This window comes from Epargyreus clarus, unplaced genomic scaffold (genome assembly GCF_041222505.1).
Source record: "Epargyreus clarus isolate Ecla_fem2 unplaced genomic scaffold, WU_Ecla_fem_2.2 ptg000014l, whole genome shotgun sequence".
NCBI lineage: Eukaryota > Metazoa > Arthropoda > Insecta > Lepidoptera > Hesperiidae > Epargyreus > Epargyreus clarus.
In genome coordinates this window covers 128196-150353 of record NW_027332222.1, presented here as the reverse complement: position 1 = coordinate 150353, position 22158 = coordinate 128196, and the positions used below count along the sequence as shown (strand labels likewise).

The window sequence follows — 22158 nt, the reverse complement described above, 5'->3', positions numbered from 1 at the left end:
GTGCGATAAGGATAATGCGTTGAGCCCTATCTTATCGGCAGCTTACTTGAGACATCGATCATCGCTCTAATTACCACCGATATGCCATCGACGAATAGTATTTGCTGGAAAATTATTGAAAATAAATATAAAATGCCGTAGTTTGGGCTGAGGTCTTAGATCAAAAAAAGGTAGACAACGGCTTGAAGAATGTTGCACTGTAAACTTGTATAAGATTTTGATGCTTCGATTTATATGTGTATGTGTACCACCTAATGGCATACGATGGTGGAAAAAGTTTCCAAACATTTAATATGTGAGAACGTAGGGACTCTTCGGGGATTATGTTTTGCACTGCACGAAATCAACATGATTTGCATTTTATGCTTACACAATTCGAGCAGCAACTATACACTATAAGTTGTAAGAAGTTAGCTAAAAAATATATGATTCATTATCTTATTCCAGAGGTTAAGTCTTTCTTTTTGGTCTGGGGTTAGCTTCGTAATCAATAACTTCGTTTAAGTATAATATATATAAGTATAATAATAGTATATAAAGCATTCAGTTCACGATGACAATCTTTTGGACTGCCACATTATTGGTATTTGTTTTGTAAGTGATTTATTTAGGTGTCCATAGACATGTAGGTACTACGTGCAAAAACGACACACGTGTCTTAAGGATTATAATTATTTTATTCCGTGTTCACGTTGATCGGGAAGTCCAGATGGTGCTACTACTTTTTATCGCTGTAGAATATATCAGGCGATCTGGTAAATCAGTACATTTAACTTGCATTAGAATAATGTCCATATGCCGGCCAAAGATAGTCTCGTGGTCGATAGCAATCGATGAATCACAATCAGCAAATCGATCTTAATTACACTCAATAGGATTTAGGGGCACCTGATTGCTTATCTCGTTAAGCGTTGCTGAACATTTTTATATAATAGAAGTAGCAAATGGACATGTAATTCTCTTGCCGTAAGTGGTCACTATCGCCCTTAGATATTTGTAACCGAGTCAATTTTGTATGCAATGGAAGCAGCAGACGAGCAAGTAGAATGTACATTAGTACCGGATTTAGATTGTCCTAACTCATGCTATGTAAATTTTGAAATAGTAGAATATTGTTTGAACTTTGAAAGTAGCTCTAGCAGCATAACTTAAAATATAGTAACTAACAAGACTCAAAAAACACCACAAGGGCTCCCGCAGATTAGTACTTTGACAGCCGCGATCAACAACCGCCAAATACAGCCAAAGACAACTAGATGCAACGATAAAACGCTCCACATAGACATGAAGTCCCAATCAACAGAAGGCAATTGCCAAACTGGGAATCGCCACTGCTGAAAATAATTGGTCTGCTAGGGCTGTAATCACATTATTTAGTGAAAATTTTGCCTAAAATTATGATGTTAGAACTCTATATTATGCCCAAGTTTGTTATATTGTATGGAGATTGTTGTATGCACTCGTCCTATTCTAACCTGAATAATATCGACGGGGAAGTCCCTAAACATAATTTGAGGTGAGGTCTAACCATTATGTAAAAAATAATTGAAGAACGTAATTTATAAAAAATAAATTTGAGTATTTACAACGACTAAGTTGTGATCGTATCACCTTAATGCCATCAATCGAGTGAACGTCCTCATTCAGCGACAGGAGACACTTGGAGAGGCATCAACAACTGTCACCGGGATGCGAAGTGCTTGTCTTATCGCCGCCGCCACTTGACGCCCGATAACGCCTTCAGCCATCGATAGTGTTTCAGCGACATGATTCACGACGATTCCGAGAGATCTTGCTGTTGTTGATCGGTTGTAGCAGTGGTCCGCTATGGATATTGTTGTTTCCGTGTTTCCAATAAATAATGCCCAAAATCAAGACTAAAAATAGTCGACATTTCTAAATTAGTGAATTTAGAAATGTCGAATATTTTTATTAGACTACATTTTACCAAATAAAATAAACCAAATGTTGAGAGATTTTTAATATGTACCTACAACTAATCAATACCGATATAAATAATTCTGAGAACAATACGGTTTACTGAGGATGGTTTGCCTGCACCTAATAGGAAAGAACTAGCAATGAACCATCTAGGGCCGTGTACAAGCGACACATATGATGCCAGTCTTACCAACTCGATCCAAACACACAATATTAATTACCCATTATTTTCAACTAGGTTCTTTTCTACCCATAGATTACATTTTACCTTATTTTAGTTGTGAATACGTGCACCTAACACGAGATTTATATTTAGATATGGCATAACATGACGATGTTTTTATCAGTCTGCAACAACGGTGACAGTTTTCGAAACGATGCTCGTTGTCAAAATCCGCGAATTTCATGCAGATAAATCGATCATCGGCCTTATCTAGTAATCACGTGTCGTTTTCTGACATTTACATTTTTAAACTTCTCTTCTTAGAGTAAATTCCTTATCATTATTCAACTCAGAGGAATCGTTTACCTCCTTAATGATCATATTAGATTAGATCATATTAGTCATCTCCGTCGATAGAATACATACATGTGTAAGGTAGTGTGCTATAGTCTACTGAAAGTTGTACCCTCATGACATGTCACACTTATAGCGCACTATGATCCGAACGCGGATTTAGTCTAAAAAGAGGTTTATTATTTATGTTTCGAAATGCTCTACATAACTTCAATGCATAAAAATTAAGAAGTGTTTGTCTTATTTTTCGTGGCTTCGTTGTCTTTTTAACCGGGCAATCTTCGAGGGGTCTGCCAGCCCTTATGTTGTTATTTACAAGGGAACATTATGACGTTCTAACAGGTCGACCTGAGGTGGTTCTTGGAGAGGAGGTACACGGACGTGACAAGTGTGGACGGCGGTAGCGGTGTTGCAAGAGGCGCGGCGGCCGCTTGCGACACCGCTGCTTATCACTGCACGTATTTACCTGCAACACGCAATAACATCCAATTTAACACGAAGTCCTACTTTTGGAGCTAAGGTACGTATTTCATCGGGCCCATACAACTATGCGATGAAATTTACGTGGCTCGACTGCAGTGGTACTACCGTCATACCTATGTTTTATAGAAATAGAATATAATGACGGATACTGGTCTAAATTGGCCAAAAAATAAGAAGCAAGCAAGGAAACATAGCGACTTAATTACCTACTGTTATACAGGTGACACCTATTGTAAAACAAACTCTACATTTTTTCTTATCGTAAGTGTAGCACAATCCCTGAATTGAATCACTAAACAATTTGTAATTTGCAAAATATGATCTCTTAAATTTAATTTGGCCATAGGTAACAGAGAAGATATACTACCCATAGTTAAACATAAGTTTTACTAATGATATGTTCCTCTTATTGGGTTGTACGCAATAACTTTTTACAACTTTACAGTAGAGCGATTTGAATGTTCTTATGCGTGTAACTTTAACATTATTCTAAATTAGATCATAGGATAAACCTTATCGTAAAATAAAAGTAGACACTATTTCCCAACGTTGTATATGGAATGTAGCGTTGTCGTTGTCGCAAGTACGTTTAAAAGAAAAATATGGCAAGCATTAGTAGGTCATAGATTACGGGATCCCATATGACATTTTAGACTAAGTTATGTGATAATCATAACCTAGTACCTTAGGAAAAAGTTTATAACACAAGTTCTTTATGTTAAGTAAGTGAACACTAATAAAAAAATTCTCTCCTTAGTAAAGATTGTAGTTGTAAGCAAACAAATGGTTATTTGCCAACCAGAAGTTTCAAAACAAATTCTACAAAACAGTAGCTCTATAAAAAGTTTACTTTGGTCCCTGCAATACAAATCATCCCAACAACGGATAATATCCGAAAGAGATTCGTAAAATCTATAAGCAAGCGTCTGTGAAGCTGCATAATAGATCAGCACAGTGTTATAGAGGGGGTGCAGGCGGAGCGCCCGGCGGCCGCCGCGCCGCTGCCGGCTGCGCGCCGCTCGCCAATCGCGACGCGAAGCCGCCATTTTGAATTATTTCCTCCGCAATTTTATTAACGTCTATTGTCAACCGTGACTCATCGATGTATCTTTGTCTCCATTTGAATAAAAATAAGTGTCAATTGCTATGTAAATAAAAATGGATTACAAGTAAGTGATTGTAGACTACGTATAAACAGTAAAAGTTAAAAAATATCATAACATTAGTTGCTTCATTATTGTGAATCATGATAATAGAAAGTAGATGGTCCCTAGTAACATACTGAAATAATTTCTGTTGGGTATGAGTTACTAATCGTACGGAGAAACTGTACGTTACGATTTTTGGAGCCCACCTATACTGTCCTTTTAATACCATGACCCCTTATTTAAATGCCTGGACACGAAGCTCCTTTCAGAATATAATGCAGAATGGTAGACTTCTCACATTTTTGAAAACTGTTTGTAAAGAATCCCCAGGGATGTAGGTTGCCCCACGACCCATGATGTTTTCTTTCGCTGTTGAAATATTTTATTAGTAAGTAGTATGTCGGTACGTACGAAATGCTAAACTACAAAAATTAGGATCACATTCCTACTAGGTATTTTATCCCCGACAGCTCTAGAAGCCAACATTCACTACTAAGTACTTCTACTTACACTATGACTTTAATACTGCATACTTGTCATACAAATATTTTAATAATAGTATGCTAGTTTTTAACTAAAATATATGTTCATATACCTAATCTGTTATAATATCATAATCATCTTATCGTAATTTAACAGCAGTAATTAGTAATTATAAACTGTAAAAGGAATAGGTTTGGTAATTGTAAATATCTTTCATCATAACTGACACTTGTGACAAATAATGTAATTTAAAATGAATAAGGAAATCCATAGTAATAATTAACTTACGTGAAAAAATGCATATTCATCCACGTGGGTACCTAATTAGGTATGACATAGGTAGATATTAAGGGTGGGTTAAGTATATACGGACTGCTTATTATAAGCGCGTTGTGTTGGTAAAATATGTAGTTATATAAATGTAGGTAGTTATATCAACAAATGCCGTGTAATAGAAAGTGGGCTGGTAAAGTATCATAAAGGTGAAGACGATACATCAACTTATTTTCCATTGTCGTCGGAGGAAAACAAACTCCGCATAATAATAACTCGAGCACTCTTCAGAAACTCGACGAGTTGTTGTTCCTTTCATAAGCACGCTGACGTCATGCGGCATGCTTACCTAGCTTATCTATTACAAAGGTAATAAGTACAAAGAACAATTCTGAATCAATTTGTTTTTGGTTAGTAACAATAACCATCTAATAAAAAACTAAAGTTAAATGCGTAGGATACTCAGATATCTAGGTATATATGTATATCCTTACAATTAATTCCATTCTATTCCAGTTCTTAGATTTTATAACTGAGTGGTATCTAATCAAATCTAGAGAAATATAAATTCGCGTTGCAATTTTTAAAATTATTATCAGTTTTATCCAAACGACGTCGTAGAAATTTAGCTAAATCAAATAAATTCTAATCCGGATAATAAAGAGCATTTGAAGAAACTACTGTTACTTGTATCCATTACATGAAAGGAAGCCTAAAGTTCCAACCGACTTATAAGTTTTCAGACCAAGTGAGTCCCGTTGGTCATTGACCCGGGAGACGGGGTGAGACCACGGCGCAGCCCTGCGCGATAAGCGGGGCGAGTGCAACGACCCCGCTGGAGCACCTTATATCGCAGTTTCTTAGATATGCAAAACGTTATCTCGTTTATCTTAACTAGGCGTTAATGTGAGTCTGGTTATCTTAGAGTTTTGATAATCATATCTAACAGATACTGTATCTAGTCGAACAGCTGTAGTACAACGCGCGCCGCATGCGCCTGACGCGTTGTTGTCCTGCCAGCGCGAGGACGAGCCGCCCGGGAGGCCGGGAGCCACCCCGCGCGCCCGGCAGCCGCTGGTGGCGGGATGCGACTAACTTCCCTACGATGGCGCACTTTAAAAAATCGAAGTGTCATCAATGTGATAAGACTTATTTGATGCGGTCTGTGTCGTGAGAATTGGGTGATGATGTGATATAAAGATATTTATTTGACAAATCGGTACATTCGATCACAGTAAATGGCAATCTGACTATACGTTCTATTCGGTATCTTGAAGTCGAGTAGGCATATGATTCACGCGCCTTTTCCTATTTACGAGCCCTTTCCGCGTAGCTGCGACTAATTATTGGCATACGCGACGATTCATCGGAATTGTTTCGCGGTGACATGTTGTCGTACTGAAAGCGAGGCTCCCCGGAGTATGTAGGGCAGCTTGCGCAAGCGAGGGGACTCGGGTGCTCTGGGTGTGTTCGCGATGACGTGATAAGCCGAGCAAACAGCGCCGGCTCTACGCAAATATTTGTAGGGAACGTCGTCCACGTCGCCGCGCGCCCCCCGCGCTCCCCCGCGCCCCCCGCGGCCCCGCACCGCCGCCGCAGCCGGCGCTAGCGTACCTATCTACGGGAGCTGAGATATCGCGATGATACCATCCCCGATATGGAGTAATTATCAGATAGAAGCCGAACAGATTTGATTACGAGAGCGCGTATCTCCGCCGCTCATTACCGTTGCACCGCCGTTCCGAGATACACTATCGGCTAACTCGAACCTATTCCCTCGACAGCACGGAAGCAGCAGTGTTTCTGAATTTGTGGTGACAGTGTAGTGCCAGTGAGTTAACGCTAACGGTCGACCGGAACGTAGGCATCGTGCTATAATCCGCCGATCGATAGCTCGATACGTCCAAGGATTATTGATGGGCGCCGCTCGACCTCATCGCGATCTTATCAGTTGTTTTTTTGTCGAATATTTTCCGTGAAAAGCCAATAAAGCGAGGGACGGAGGAGGAGGGGTTCACGTGACGCGCGATGGCCGCCGATAAGCCGCCATATTGTTTCAGCGCGCCCCTTGCACTCCCCCTCATCCCCCTCGCTGAACACCACGGCTGAATCACGCCGGGAGGGCGTGCCGGCAATCGAGGTACTTTACTAACAATAGCATGAAGTATCTATGTACCTACCTACTAATACCAAGATGACGCACATTTATACAGGTTTTTCAATATACATAGTAGTACCACAGTATATAGATACTTATACTGTGGTAGTACTTACCTAGCTTCTTCTTAACAACGAATATCGTAGGATACGAATAAGTTGATATCTATCAACTAGTAGTAGCACGTATACATATGTACCTACCTACTATTTGCACATAACATGAAAAGCTTATAAGTATATCGTTGAGACTTAACCCGGCGTCACCTCGCATCTATTTCTGACTTATCTAAATAAGCATTAAAATCGTCAGTGTACCAGTGTAAAATTCGTCGAAGAGTTATGGATTATGAGCAGATATTGCCCCTGATGATAATGATCAGCTTCCAATAGTGAATGGAACTAGAGCTCTACCTGCGAATCAATTGGAATACTTTGTGTTAGGTAATAGTGACAAATGTTAAGTCTTGCCACAACTTTCAAATAAATACTACACTTAAGTATCTTAACACTGTTTTCATACATATTATGTAGGTATATAGGTCCGGTCTGAAACTGGCAGAACCCTCTCTGAATCGACTACGGATGCACTACCTATCTCTGCCTTATAACAGCAGTGTTAAGTGTTGCTGTGTTCCGCTTTGCAGCGTGTGGTTAAAGAGACATGCGTACTTATGCGAGGCGTTCCAACCTAAGTCTCTGCGATAACCTCAGATAGAAATCGAATCTTATTTGGGGTTGATATCAGATCTCCATGGGCAACAGTTGTCTCTCACCAACCATCAGGTGTACTGTATGCTGTATGGCTGCTACATAATTAGGTATAGGTATATTTCTTCTGTCCCTGTAGTTCCGGGACCAGAATAGGGGTACGGTATCCCCTGCCTGTCGTAAGAGGCAACTAAAAGGGGGCTTTCGGGGTCGTGGATAGTAAGAGTAGGAGCTCGAACCGCCCGGAAGGCGACCCCGAGTAGGACGGCAGTGTGTGTGGCCGCATATCGTGGTAAACACTTCGGTTGCGTTCTTTTGGAGATCTCGGAGTCCTTATCGCAGCGTAGAGGATGGTCACCGGGGGAGTTTTAGTGCGTTAAGAATCCCACATAACCCCGCGTCACTCCCACGGCACTGGGTACCTTTTAAAGATTTCCCCCTCGTCAGCAAAAAAAAGTATAGGTATATTTTTTTCTGCTGAAATAAATAACTTTTAAGTTTAAGTAAAGAAAACTTAACAGGAGTGGGCTAACAGACGTTGGGCGACTTGTCGCTATTTCCTTATTATTAGTTGGGATATCTGCCTTAATAACATTTAGATATCTACTAAATCGATGATTTTATTAACCTATCCTTAATACAAAAAAACAGCCTTTGAAGATACCCCTCGAATCTTACTTTAATTCAAATCGACTCTAAAATTTTGTATAGATCTTAAACATTAATTGGCAATCAGAAAAGAGATACCTACCTAAAAACTATAATATACTTTTGAAGAAGCATTTTACAGCTTGTATTAAGCAAAGTAAGTAGCGAAGCAACAATTAGAAGCACCCGAGCAAAAGTTAAATTTGCCGTTCTCTAAGATGGCAATAGGTTTTCCTGTACTTAAAAGTACTTTAACTGTTTACATTTCACCGTCCCCTAAACCTATGTCACCTAAGAATTATACGACGTACAAATCTTGGATTTTGGATTTATTTGTATAAAACTAATAAAGTAATAATCAGCTACGATTAAAATACTGTTGTTCTTAAAATTAATCAATCTATCAAGTTTACCAATTTCGGCTGCTAGTGTCTAAATCTCATGCTTTTTTTTTGCTTCCGAAGGCTCGCTAAGCCCAGAGGCTTAGGACTCAGGACCTGAGTCCTGAGTTGGTATACTTATATTGATTGTCGCAAAAGATCACTGAAGCGTATTTCCTCAGTTGTTAGGAAAGAAGTGCTTCTTTCCTAACAACTCTTTGACGTGCGTCAAACATTGAGACATGCGAAGCTGCCACTCAGTTTTTATAAGCACTCGTTTATATTCTATAACTTTATAAATACCAATAGATTGATCTACCACTAGTGCTTGCCATCGGTTTCTTCCCGCCACCGCAATTTCGCTGTGACAACGATCTATGCAACTCGGTCGAAATATCAGCAATAAAGAAATTAAAACCAGGTATCGTGAGTACCCGTTACATATGAAAAACGTAGATATAACGTTTTGATAAGAAATCATAAGAATAGTAGGAATTTTTCCTCAATAGAAACTCGTTACTAATTGGATTCCAGCATGTTTTAGTCGGAATGTTAGAGGTTTAAAAAGAAACAAGTAAATAAAATTAGAATAGTTTTATTTATTAAAGTGTACTTCCATTGCTTACATAATATTTACACAAACACGTGACTCGCCGCAATCGGTATCCGTGAACATAAATATGTAACATCAAGTGACGTCACGATCAATACCCGATACTTACAACGCGCGGACCCACATGGTCCATAATTAATTAAATTTATTTTAATATATCTCTATCTATTTAGTATAAAATAATTATATATTTTTGGCCCGGGACCAAACTATAAAGATAAAATTATTTCAATATTGATATATAATTCGGTTTTCATTATAGAGAGGTCTCTCAGATCTATAGGAATTTTGATTGGCGACAATTACTGACACTCAGCACATACGCTGACATAAAATGAATAAGTCTGTACATATACTAACGGAATAAAGTCTGTAGATATTTAAAAGAAAAATATTAAATATCTTTTGATTTCAAGAAATATAAGGTCTTCAGTAATGTCGCCAACCAATTTAAATATTAAAAACCCTGTCAGATTCAGTTGATACAAGTCTACATGTCGATATATAATATAAATATTTCGAAGATCAAGAGATTTCATCCGCCGAATATTCGTAACTTTTTGATAATGTTAAATTAAACAAAACAGTATTTACGCAAGTGTTCATATACTTCTTTAATAAGATACCTACCTATGTACCTATATAACATTGTCATTATTGTTGGTTTCGGTCAGTCATGGGAATAGAAGTATTAACGCGTCGTCATGTTGGTAAATAATTAAAGAAGTTACGGTATAAGACGTGTCGCCTGGTTAAAGACTGAATTCAAACTCTTTTGGAATGGTGTCCATGAGTCCGAGCGACAATATATCTCGGCTTTGTACGAGTTAATGTAACAATAGTAATCTATAATATTTTAAGTCAGATGCGGATGAATGCAGTCCTTACTGGCTTCTATACGATAGATGTATTTTTATGACGACGCTAGTTCTGACTGGTTATTCTGATTTCGTATGTATTTTAAAAATATTTTTACAATTCAGTTCTGTTAATTTTTACAATGTCAAAATCATAACGAAATATAATTTAACATAAAATATATTTCATAAATTCGTGGAATGTTTTAGAAGTCATGGAGTTCACTCCAGCAGGGCAGCTTACCGACCTACAAGTAATAACTATCATTTACACGTTCAATATCGAAGCCTCTTCGGCGTTAAATAGGTATATTATTTAAAATATCTTAAACTAGTTTATCTATCGATACAACTATAGGAATGCCACGTGCCAGGAATGCCAGCACAGTCTCATAATTCATTTAAAAATAAACAATTAGGTATTTGGTAACAACACTTTGTGTACAAAATTATTATAACGTACGGTTCCGCGTACCTCTGGGGAGAGCGATCTCTCCAAAAATGAAAGAGAAGGCTCTCGATAAACATATAGTTTTGTACTTACAGCTACGAAGGAATGATTCGATTTCAAAATTGTACTCGAAAAATTGTACTAAAATCAGTAAAAAACATTGAGCCCACTCAATTTCCCTGCAACGGCAGATCCGAGCGCATCGGCCCATATTTGGTCAACTAGCGCGGGCGCGCGGCCCGTCCCTCCGCTCTACGCTAACCTACCTACTTATGCGACTGAGATTCTAATTTATTATTCGGGAGCCCGACTCGGAGATTCGGCGTTCGTTCCGGCGCTCGGCTCAGCTGCCGATGGACACGACGGTGGGGCGCTCGAGGCGCTCCTGCGGCTCCGCGCGCCGGTACTCGGGCTCGTCGTACAGCGCGTGCTGGTGCTGCGCGTGCTGGTGCTGCGCGTGCGGGTGCGGCGCCGCGTGCGCGTGCGGCGCGTGCGCGTGCGCGTGCGAGTGCGCGGGCGGCGGCTGCTCCAGCTTCACGTGCGGCTGCACGAAGTAGCCCAGCGACAGCGGCGAGCGCGCGCTGCCCGCCCCCGCGCCGCCCGACCCGTCCACTGCAATCAACCGGCCGGCGTTACACACGGGCTACCCTGCGATCGTCCTAGCTACATCGAGCGCATGCACGTTACGCTTTCACTCATCCATCGCTCATTCGTCTAGCATAGAGTACGTCGATCGTCTCTGTAGATCTACGGGACAGGGAATATTTAATGTGAAGTGGCCTTTCGATCCGACCTTGGCATGAAGGGACGTAAGGGGCGGAAGGGACTAGAACTTAACCCACGATCGATCAGAAAGGAAGAGGAGTTAATGTTACGAGTATTATATAAAATGTTACATACAAGTGAGCAACTCACGTAAGTTCTCCATCTTGACGGCGGCGTGCGGCGCGTGTGCGGCCAGCGCGCCGTGCCCGCTCTTGCCGACGCTGCGCTCGCCCTTCATCGTGTTCTTTGGCTTCCGTTTCCTCGTCTGCAATAAACACATTTCATATAAATAAATAAATAAATATCGTAAGTAACTTCTACTCTATGGTTGACGATAGTGCCTAATATTATCACTAACTGAATTGGCAATTTTGATGATAAAGCAATGAAATAATCATATGACTTTGAACCTCAAGGCTCATGCTTCCTTTATTACGAGTTCTGATTGGTTTTCTCTAATTCTCGTTACGAGCTAATAGTTTCTTTCCAGCTTGTGAAGAAACTGAGCTGAATTGAAGCGAATATGTTTATGTTTCACTCCAAGCATAGCCTTCAGCCTAGTCGGTATGTGGATCCGGGTATTTTTTAATTCTACTTTGAAACTACTTTTCGTCCAATCTGAATCTCACTGTTTAAGCACTCAAGGAGGAAACAGGACTCTATATCGTTGTTTGCCAAACTAAATCTTAAATACGTTAAGCATTACGTACCTGGATGGCGTCCTTCTTCATGGCGAGCGGTCGCGGGATGTTGTGCAGCTTGAAGTAGAGGCCGCAGGCGTTGCAGACGGTCTCGCCCTGCGCGTTGCGGCGCCACAGCGACGTGGTGGTGGTCTGGCAGTTGGTGCACAGCATGCCGGGCCGCTTCGTGCCCATCTGCACGCACACAAACACGTTACACGCGCTCGCCCACACACCATATGTAAGTATATTATTCCATAAGCATTGGCATTACCTCTATATTGTTGCAAATTTTATTCGGGTATGCTAAACAACCGAAAATAAAATTCGAAATTCGAAATTTATAACAGTTAACGTTCTCAAATCTCTAGTATATTCGGTAGTGCCATGTAATACACTTACATATCAGGTTATATATTAATTTATTTTCAATAAATTTAGCAATTAAAAAGCTGTTAATATGAAGCGAAACCGCATTCGTTAATTATTATTTTCTGAGTGAGCTAGGAATTTTGAGGTCTCAACCTGTTTTGAACTTGTTCCCAAATAATAAGCGATGGTTAAGTAGCCGTAAAATCATTAAGTAATTTAAATTAACTATTTGGCTAAGGGCCTATTTCACATTTCCTGAGTTTTGGTAGGCACTTAATGAATAATTTTTTCACGGATGGTTTGACAGATATAAGTACAATTTTCCTTTACAGTATATTTCCCATTTGATTCAATTTGAAGATTTTAGAACTAACTCATTTTGTCTTTTTTATATACATTGATATAATTTCCAAGTAGCTTATTTCGAATTTTATTAGGACAATGTAAAAAAAGGCTTTTTGAATACTAAGGAGGTACTCAAAACTCCCAGCTCTAATGCAACACTTCGATTATTAAGTTTAACTCGCATGCTTTATGAAATGTAGTTAATTAGAACAGGAGAAGCAATGAGAGTTAGTCAGCGGGCGCTAAAGCGCAGGACTGGGATTGTTGACCATCATAGGATCGGGATAATGGGAACTTTGAGGAATATCCGCCCAGGACTTCATCTACAGTGAAATGTTAAAGTATTTTTTTAGCTTGACCTTCGGTCCTCGGCCGATATAGGATTAATTTATCAACAATGTTTCGGATGGAGAGGAGACGTCTCGAGGAGACAGATATACAAGGGATCAGAGCGAAAACTCGATTAGTTTAAGCGAACGGTTGACGTAGATAGGTCGGAGCGTTTAGTCGGTCAAGAGTGGAGTCGGGTGTAGTGGGGGGCAGGGCGACGTACCCCCTTCTTCTGTTTGTAGTCGGAGGGGGTGGAGGCGGCGAGCGGCGCGCCGAGCGGCGCGGGCGCGGAGAGCGCGTGGTGCGGCGGCGCGCCGTTAAACAGGAAGCCCTTGAAGTAATCCGCGCCCGGCGGGGCCCCCTCCGCGGCCACTGCAACCAACAAGGCGTCCCTACAGGCTCGGCTCGGGCTCGGACGCTCGGCGGGCGCGGATTGCTCGCGGGCGGGGGGAGGGCGGGGGGGTTAGTGGCCGGTGCGGAGAGCGGAGTGAGCGGAGCTGCTGCGTACGTCGGGGGCGGGCGCGGGCGCCGGCGCCGCGTGCCGCTGACGTACCAGCCGCCGCGGCTGCTTCAGCGGCCGGTTCATGCCGTTCATCTTGTTGTAGAGGCCGCACGCGTTGCACAGGTAGTGGCCGGTGCCGTCGCGCCGCCACAGCGGCGTGTGGATTGCGCCGCAGTTGACGCACTCGCGGCCCTCCGTGTAAAACTCCGCCATATCGACTGCGCAACACAACGTTAACTCGCACCTGCCGACTGCCGAATGCCGACCCTCGCCGCGGATCCCACCGAGCGTCCGAATTGTACGATACATAGGTATTACATTATCGTATTATATCAAAGGTACGATAATCATACATGTTCTTTATCGGTATGAGGTTGGGATTTAATATAAATAGGTATGTTCATTATTTTTGTTTACGAGCATAAAAACTTTGGACACGCCACATCAGAGACCAAAGTCTTACTGCGAACTGCTATAAAATAATACATTGCATGATTCACTATCCTTAGTATACATACATGAATGAATACCACGAGACTAGACTGTAAAACTCATCCACTCGGCTTTGGTTTCGCTTGTCAAGCAGATCGTTCGGTCGTATTTACTCACGAGACTGAAACATGTGCTTGACTCGGTTTTGGAGCGCGTCGAACATCGAACCCGGTAACCTCGCGGGCGCGCTGAGTCAGCGGCGCGGTGCTGACTTCGCGAGCCCGCTCGTGACTTAATTCACAAATGTGCCGATGTTCATAACAATAATATCGATTAATATGTGACAAAAGGAGCGATATATCTGCATTGTTCCACAAGGCATTGTTAAGACCTAATGTGTCTATTAGAAATGTTGAAGAAAATAAACTTTGTCGGAGATATTTATATTTAGGTGATTTTAAATTAATATCATAAAAAATACTACTCGAAATATTTGTACCAAGATATACTTACCTACTTAATAAGCAATATAATATAAGTTGTAGTAATACGAAACCGTGCGTCAACTATGAACACACACAAAGACAATATACACCCAATCAGACTCAGTACAGACATACAAAATAAATGCATCATGCAGATATCTGTCTAGTCTGGGATCGAACCCTGAACCATTTGCGCGTCTGACAGGTACAGTGACCGCAGGGCCACGCGGATCATCAAAGGTAAAAGTAAACGTACAGACATCCACACAAAGTTTAACCTTTACAACGTGAATTAGGTAGAGAGTTATGTCGCGGAAATAAACAGCGTGGTCAGCTGTGACCCCGACATTGAACGCGGCGGACAATGGCGGCGCTGAGCCAGCGCGCGGCCCGGGAAGTGGCGCACACATTGCGGAAGACGCGTGGTGCCGAGTGGAAAACGTACACACGCGTTTACAACGGACCTTCATTGGATCTATCCCAAACATAGGGTATTTGCAGATCGAGCTGCGATTATGTAGCAAATAGCATCATAATGATCTGATATAGTCCGGCTTCAAGGATGATTTGCTGTCTACCATATCGTGGTACCTTACCTTTGTATTTTACACGACGTTCTATAATTATGTTGTTATACCTCACAGAAATGGCGCCCACGGTCGGTATACGTTGACTTTTGTTTATGTAATGAAAGCTGTAAAGAAACGTGCACCTGATTGATATTGAGTGGTCACTTTTAATTGAAAACAAAAGGTATAAGTACGTCGAAAATCGTTTCCTAAATCCAACAATAATAATTTAAATCGTACATTGTCCAGAGTGCTCTATCTATCAGCTTAAAATTATGTTCGTAGTTTGGCCGCAAGTGTAAATATCATCACCGTTTATACTGAAAATGATCACTTCTCAAAAGCGTCCGTCGCGCCGACGCAGTCCAGCGCGTCATGGGCAGCGCTGCTGCGCGCGTAAGCCGACACGGGCCATGTGCGCCGCCGGCACCGCGCAGCCGACAGAGCTACAGAACACGCCTCTCTCACCAACATTATGTTTACGCTTTTATCAGCACTCGCCATGAAACTCGATATCAAATATGCTACACCAGAACTAATTAAACCATAGGAATTGCTTTTTTGTTTGAAATCTGGAACGGTGACCGCAGAACTCTCAACTGACGTTGCAATTGTGCTTATTGTGTAAGTATGTATGACGCATGGCCCTGTTCGTCAGAAACCAATTCAAATTTCAAATTAATCATGCGTTTACGACAAACGCAATAAAAATAAAATAACATTATAGATTCAATACATAGATATTAGGTACAAGAAAATATAAGACGTGTTACCTATAAGTTGATTTTTTATTTTTGGCCATCTCCACCATCTGTGTGAATCTATTGTTCCATTCGATATCCAAACTTCTGCTCCAAGTGCGAAAGAGTTGAACGAATAATAATAGCTAGAATTTTTTTTACTTTAATCAACACTCTCAACGCGCACATGCCGCATGTGGTCACTGTCGGTCATACAGCCAGCCATCTGCATACGATTTCAGTTCTAACTAAGAATAAAAACAGAAGCAGTGCACCTGCCAAAACTGCTTTAGGACACAATGTAAATCAGAAAACAGCAACCCTTAATACTAATGTTATGACTATTCTGAGGCAAAATTAGGTGAATATAAGTAGTGTCCCCGCAGCGAGCCACATAGGATACACAAAGTTTAACCTACTCATAACATATTTATGACGTGGCTAGATATTGCATTTTTAAACAATTGCTGCTTGGTCACCCGTCACAAGTAGACTGTTTGAAACATATTGTAAATATTGTATTGTATTGGAAATGCTGTAACCAATTACGCAACAACATTAATTCGATGGCATGTCCGTTTCCTACATTCATAACATTTAAAAGCGAAGCGCACAGGACGTCGTGGCGCGTGCCGGTGACGTCACGTCACAAGCGTCCTAATGGTGGCCAGCAGCGGCCCGGCTGATAACAGGGAAATATGCAAGCGGACGGCCAGTGCGGACCACCACTGATGACGGATATACAAACAAACTTAAATAGGAGGCCATGTTGGCCATGTTTAATTAATCTATGAAAAGGTAATATTTAAATACCTATGTTATAATTACAATAGCTGTCTAAAAATTTAAACTGAACACATATATATGCTGACGAGCACGCTGTATTAAATACAAAGCTCTTGACATTCCTAATGTACTCAGATAAGTGAAACAATCTCCCTTGATAGAAAATTAGTACTCAATAATAATTTTGGCACCGAACCGCACCACAATGTTGCATGAACCATGCAATAATTGGAAAGTGGCGATGTTTTGAGGGTAATTGAGTACAGAACCCTCTCGGTCATTCTTGCGGGCAGTGTGGGCACGCGCGCTGTTTGCGCCGGACGCGCGTGTTTGCGCGGCACGTGCCTTATCCGATACCATTTACGGCAATCCGATGCGCTTTGCTTTGCGCCTTGTTTCGACGACACATCGTTTTTTGTCGGGACCTACGCAAACAGTCCGTCCGGCCGCGCGGACCGCGACAAAAACTATCACAAGTCTCGAGTGTAGACAATAAATCATATTTCACTTATTAAAACATATAAATATAAGAATCCATTAATTGCAGATAGGTGTACGATAAGGAAATAGATGGATATTAATATTATTTAGGATTAGTGCAGTCCACCTAATGGTAAATGGTTAATTGTCATCCATGGACATCTGTAACCAATTCCATATTGTACACAGTACGGGAGTTACCACTTTTGAGGAACAATACCTATACCTGCTGGTTCTACAACCACGCATTACTAATACGAAACTACTAGTGAGCAGCTATTGATTAGAAATATTTACAGTCCTAAAAAAGCTTATGCACATGGTTTCTACGGTTAATTATAAACTTGCTAGAGTGCTTGACCTGACACCTAAGGGTGAGGAAAAGATAAAACGCTACCTTTTACTCTTCAAACCAGAACATAACAGACAAAATACGACAAATTACCGTTTATTACATAAACTAAGTTCAACCTATTATTGACTGAACAAATGTAGCATAATAACTTAATTAAACACAACTAAATGTAGGTATGTGATAACAAATCACGAAACTTATCCTTCACAATACTATATGGCAAACAAAAGTCAAAACAATAATCGTATGTTGCGCCCGCGTCTTTGTTGAATACTGGTAGTAACTTGATTTGTTTACTCATTATGTAACGTTCAAACAAATGTTAGGTACCTACAACTACATCCTTGTTTTCTAAAATTAAAATTTTACGCCCGTTTTGCGACCCAAGTGTTTAAGTGGAATTTAAAACATTGATAAACAATAAACTTGTCACTTTTCACTTGACAATCGTAAAAAAAATATGAAGCAGATAAAGTGCCTCGTTCGCATCCCGATTTTTTGTCTCCTTCTGACATGTGACGTAGTGCTCTCCATTGTTCATAATCTCACGCATGTCAGCGTCGCAATGTGAAGGAACGTGCCCCGCGCTCGCCGCCGCGCGAATGTTCCTCGACTGTAACTGACTGTACACTGTTTTCCTCGCGACTGTACCCGATTACGTTGCACAGAGATCTACACTCGGAGTACTTGGTAATATAATTTCTTTGTTCTCAATGTAAGCATATCTGAATAAACATTTTTAAAGTACGTACTTTAAGTATCTTGTTTCACTTTGTTTAACACTGGCATATACCTGTTACCTGCCACAAGTTAGCTATCCTCATCATACTGTAGTAGATATTACCTAATTACATTTAATACAAGTGTGTAAAGATTTTCTACAAATGCAAATTTAGTCAATAATATATCTACGTTACGAAATAGTTGGTATTTCTTTCAAAGATTCAACAAACACAATTATTTTGTTAGAAAAAGTGGAAAAGCTTTTGGAAATTTAGATTAAACGTTTTCGTTTTAAGTCCTACTTACGTTATCCCGATATTATTTCTATGAGAGTATAAATTTGTACAATCGACACTTCATAAAAAGTAACCGTTACACTTTTTTGCGAGATGAAACGTGCGTACTTGACACTAAGCCGAACGCGTAAATTTTTTTAACCTCCGCCAGAGCAATCCACTCGGCGAGGTCTTTCAAAGAAAGGCTATTAATTATTTAATGAGTCACAAAACCGCAGTAAACCCCTATTGCTAGTGATGGATGAAGGTTAAAGTGCTTCTTGACTCGTAAAAACTAACGCGCCCTTGTATTATGAGCGTAAGTGTATGACTCTAGTCTTATGCCACTCTACATGGCAGATTTTATCTTCATGCTAATGTTACACAAAATTTAGTAAATCTAAAATTAGTCAAAGTTTATTTATGAGTTACCTCACCTAAGTACGTAGAATAATAATTAGATGTGGTAGACTAAGCTTTACGAATCATAGAAACTATTCGTTTAAATGTACTGTGTCTCAAAAGAAATCAAACAACTTCTAATAGAATTTAATAACAATAAAATTAAGTACCTACATAGGATCTCCAGAGTAGAAATCTTGTTTATTATTAAGAACCTATATCTGTATTTTTCCATTTTTTTATTACCTCAATGCCTCAAAACCGCACAATATGAATTAAGTTTCAAATCACCAGCATTTAGCATGTCATAAAAAATAATTAAAATTCAGTCGTAGAAATATTAAAAGTAGAGTTAACTATTATATATATTATAAACAAACAGAATGTGTAAGGAAAATAAACTTGTGCGTTTTTTGACATTTCGTGTGGATGTGGCGTTACAGATTATTTTAGACAACGGCCGCTTCACCGTTATCGCTCCCCGACAGATGAGTTATCGCAACGAAAATAAAAATAAAACATTAATTTAATATGTTGAGTGGCAGCGGCGGTCGCACCACCGCTATCGCCTGACCCCGCACCAAACTGGCCACACACACACGTAATTTATAAATGTATATGTTACAGATCTCTTAAAAATATATTGTAATTATTCAAGCAATTAACGCTCGCATTACTGATGAATTGTTTATGGTTCCGCAACGAGACATTGAATATGTGCCTAATCCTCTGTGCAATATGTGATCAATTAGATTGACTACATCCCGTTCAGTTCTAAAATTAGAATTAACAATCAGAACACCTAGTAGACTGATACACTAACCTTTAAACGTGGAATTAGAGTGTTACAAGAACACAACCCAATGGAACTAAGAATATATAATAGAAGAGTCTGTTTCGTGGCGACGCTCTTGTAAAACATTGACGGAGTACAGAATAGATGTCATGGAAGCGGACAAAGAGCGGATTTGCGCTCTGCGACGGCGCTGTCGGCGGTGAATCACACCCGCAAATACCGCCGTAGGTAAATATCAACACTCCACGCCAATCAATACCTACTTCCTATAGCAGTTGGCTCAGGGCTCAGTTTCCAATGCGCAATTAAGACTCGTAATTTTTAAGTAAACGAACATATTAATAGCATTTCTCAACTCATATTATTTTTATATTTTAAACAGACGTTATTAGAGTCAATTTTATTTAAAGAGTCAATGATGTGCGTGTTGACAAAACAAAATCAGTTTCAATGCTCGTAAACAAGCTATTTAGTATTGACAACTTAAAATTACAAAGTTCAAAAATAATAAAAGATTATTTATAGGTAAGTACCTACTAATTAATGGGCTGCCTACAACATAATAAATGATTAAGAAATATTAATTAATCATCTAAGGTATGTAAATATTGTTTTTCTTAAAAGTTTTAGAAATAATTCGATCAGAGATAACAACATTAATATGTTTACAAATAAATTAAGTGAAAGTGAAATAAACTGTTGGTATATATAAAGTTGAAGCACTTACTTGCAGAGAGGCTGGCCGCGGCGGACAGCTGTGGTCGCCGGCTGTCTAGGCCGCCCCACAGCTCCTGGAAACAACACCCCGCCATCTTATATTACTTTATGATACACTAAATATATGTATATAAAATGTCTTAATATAGGTAGTATTCGTGATTCGCCAACAACTTAAAGGCAACGGCAGCCATTAATGCTTAAAATAACCTGGCTCACCAGGTGTAGGTTGCTTAATCGAAAATACAACGCTAACCACTATGCATTCTTAATTACTTTCATATCTGAGTCATAGAAACCACGACACTATTAAGTTTACTGGGTCTTTACTCTCGTCTTTTAAGACGAATATACATAGGTATACGTGCATAGGCATACCTGTGTAAAGAGGCAAAATTAAAATTATACTTATAATAACTTAGAACAAGACAGGGTGTAGCCCAGCCGCATCTCGTTTAGTGGTAGGCAAGAAATAGATTGATAAAATTGATTGATATTGTGTTACTTACAATAAGTAACATACAATAAAACCTAAGCTTAATCCTAACGTAACCTTTCGTTAAATACAATATTTATCCTATTTCAATCGTTTGGTGTTTATGACCCGCAAAATATGTATTATAAAATATTTTTTCCCTATAAAAATATTTCTTTATTCATTGAAATACCTAAGTAGTAACCACATATTGAATTCGACCCCGTAGCAGTTTTAACTTTTAACAAATAGATAATGGACTCGTATTCAGTGTATTATTATTATTTAAATAAATTGTGAACATAAATACCAACACCTATGTGTTAGAAAAACAGGTAATAATACTAAACTAATAGGTACTTTAAGTAATAGATAAAATTATTATGTAAGAATATTTATTTTTCGTCACGCATTTTTGCAAAGTCTATGAGTAGGTGTGATAATTAGGTATAGAATTTTATATGACTGTAATATAACCAACACCTTACGGTCTAAGTAGCACATTGATTTTCTCAGGGATATAATAACGTATACGTTTTATTTTTTATATCATAAAAAAAATATATACCGGCCGAATTGATAACCACCTCCTTTTTGAAGTCGGTTAAAAAATAGCACGGAATTAAGTCCATCTTATTTTAAGAGGTCAGCATCGTCAGAGGTCAGTACATTAAATTGTACATTGATGCTAGGTAACACATATTATGCCGACTGCACTTCTGATGGCTTCAAGTGTGCAATAGTCCACACAATACATACTAAAGTGTTTTCTTATGATTTAAACACAGAGTATAATAAGTACTTCGATTTTGTTTTCCGAAAGCCTCTACAAAAAGCCCATCACCTTCACGGCATAAGTGGAGCTGTCAGGCCAGTAAAGGCTGCAGCACGTCAGCGGCGGCCGGCGACGGGCACGTGCCGCCTCCGCCGCCGCCGCCGCCCAGATAATGCACGCTCACATACTTTTACAATGACTTCTCTTGTTTTGCATTTATCTTATCCGTTTCTTTTGTTTCCGTGAAACGAAAGTATTTACGTCAAATAGTTGGAATTGTATCAATCTTTATCAGATTTCCGATATTTAGATATTGAAAACGCTCATTTTTGTTCAAACCCCAAATTGCACAATCCATAGGTACTTGCGTCATCAACTTTTTGGGCATAGTTACTCATACTACAATGCATTTGTTAACAAGTGGGACTTGTAAAACACAACTTTAAATTTTAGTTACCTAATTTAGTAAAAACGCGTAATTTTACTATTACC

The 22158-nt window shown here is 39.7% G+C and overlaps 1 protein-coding gene across 7 annotated transcripts in view; it reads right to left on the bottom strand.

Annotated features, from left to right (window-relative positions):
* Nucleotides 1–9320: 9320 nt before the first annotated feature.
* Nucleotides 9321–22158, bottom strand: part of Gata-beta (transcription factor BCFI) — a 33299-nt gene continuing 20461 nt past the window's right edge. For 3 of the 7 annotated variants that reach the window (XM_073079383.1, XM_073079384.1, XM_073079381.1), the window contains exons 6-10: nt 20427–20490; nt 13663–13874; nt 12138–12302; nt 11563–11692; nt 9321–11274 (exon numbers count right to left, since the gene is read on the bottom strand). In XM_073079383.1, the coding sequence (XP_072935484.1) occupies nt 11006–11274; nt 11563–11692; nt 12138–12302; nt 13663–13874; nt 20427–20490 (840 nt within the window). In that variant the 3' untranslated portion in view covers nt 9321–11005. Of the gene's footprint in view, nt 11275–11562; nt 11693–12137; nt 12303–13377; nt 13527–13662; nt 13875–20426; nt 20491–22158 lie in introns of all 7 variants that reach the window. The other 4 variants (XM_073079385.1, XM_073079388.1, XM_073079382.1 and 1 more) reach the window with 3 other exon arrangements.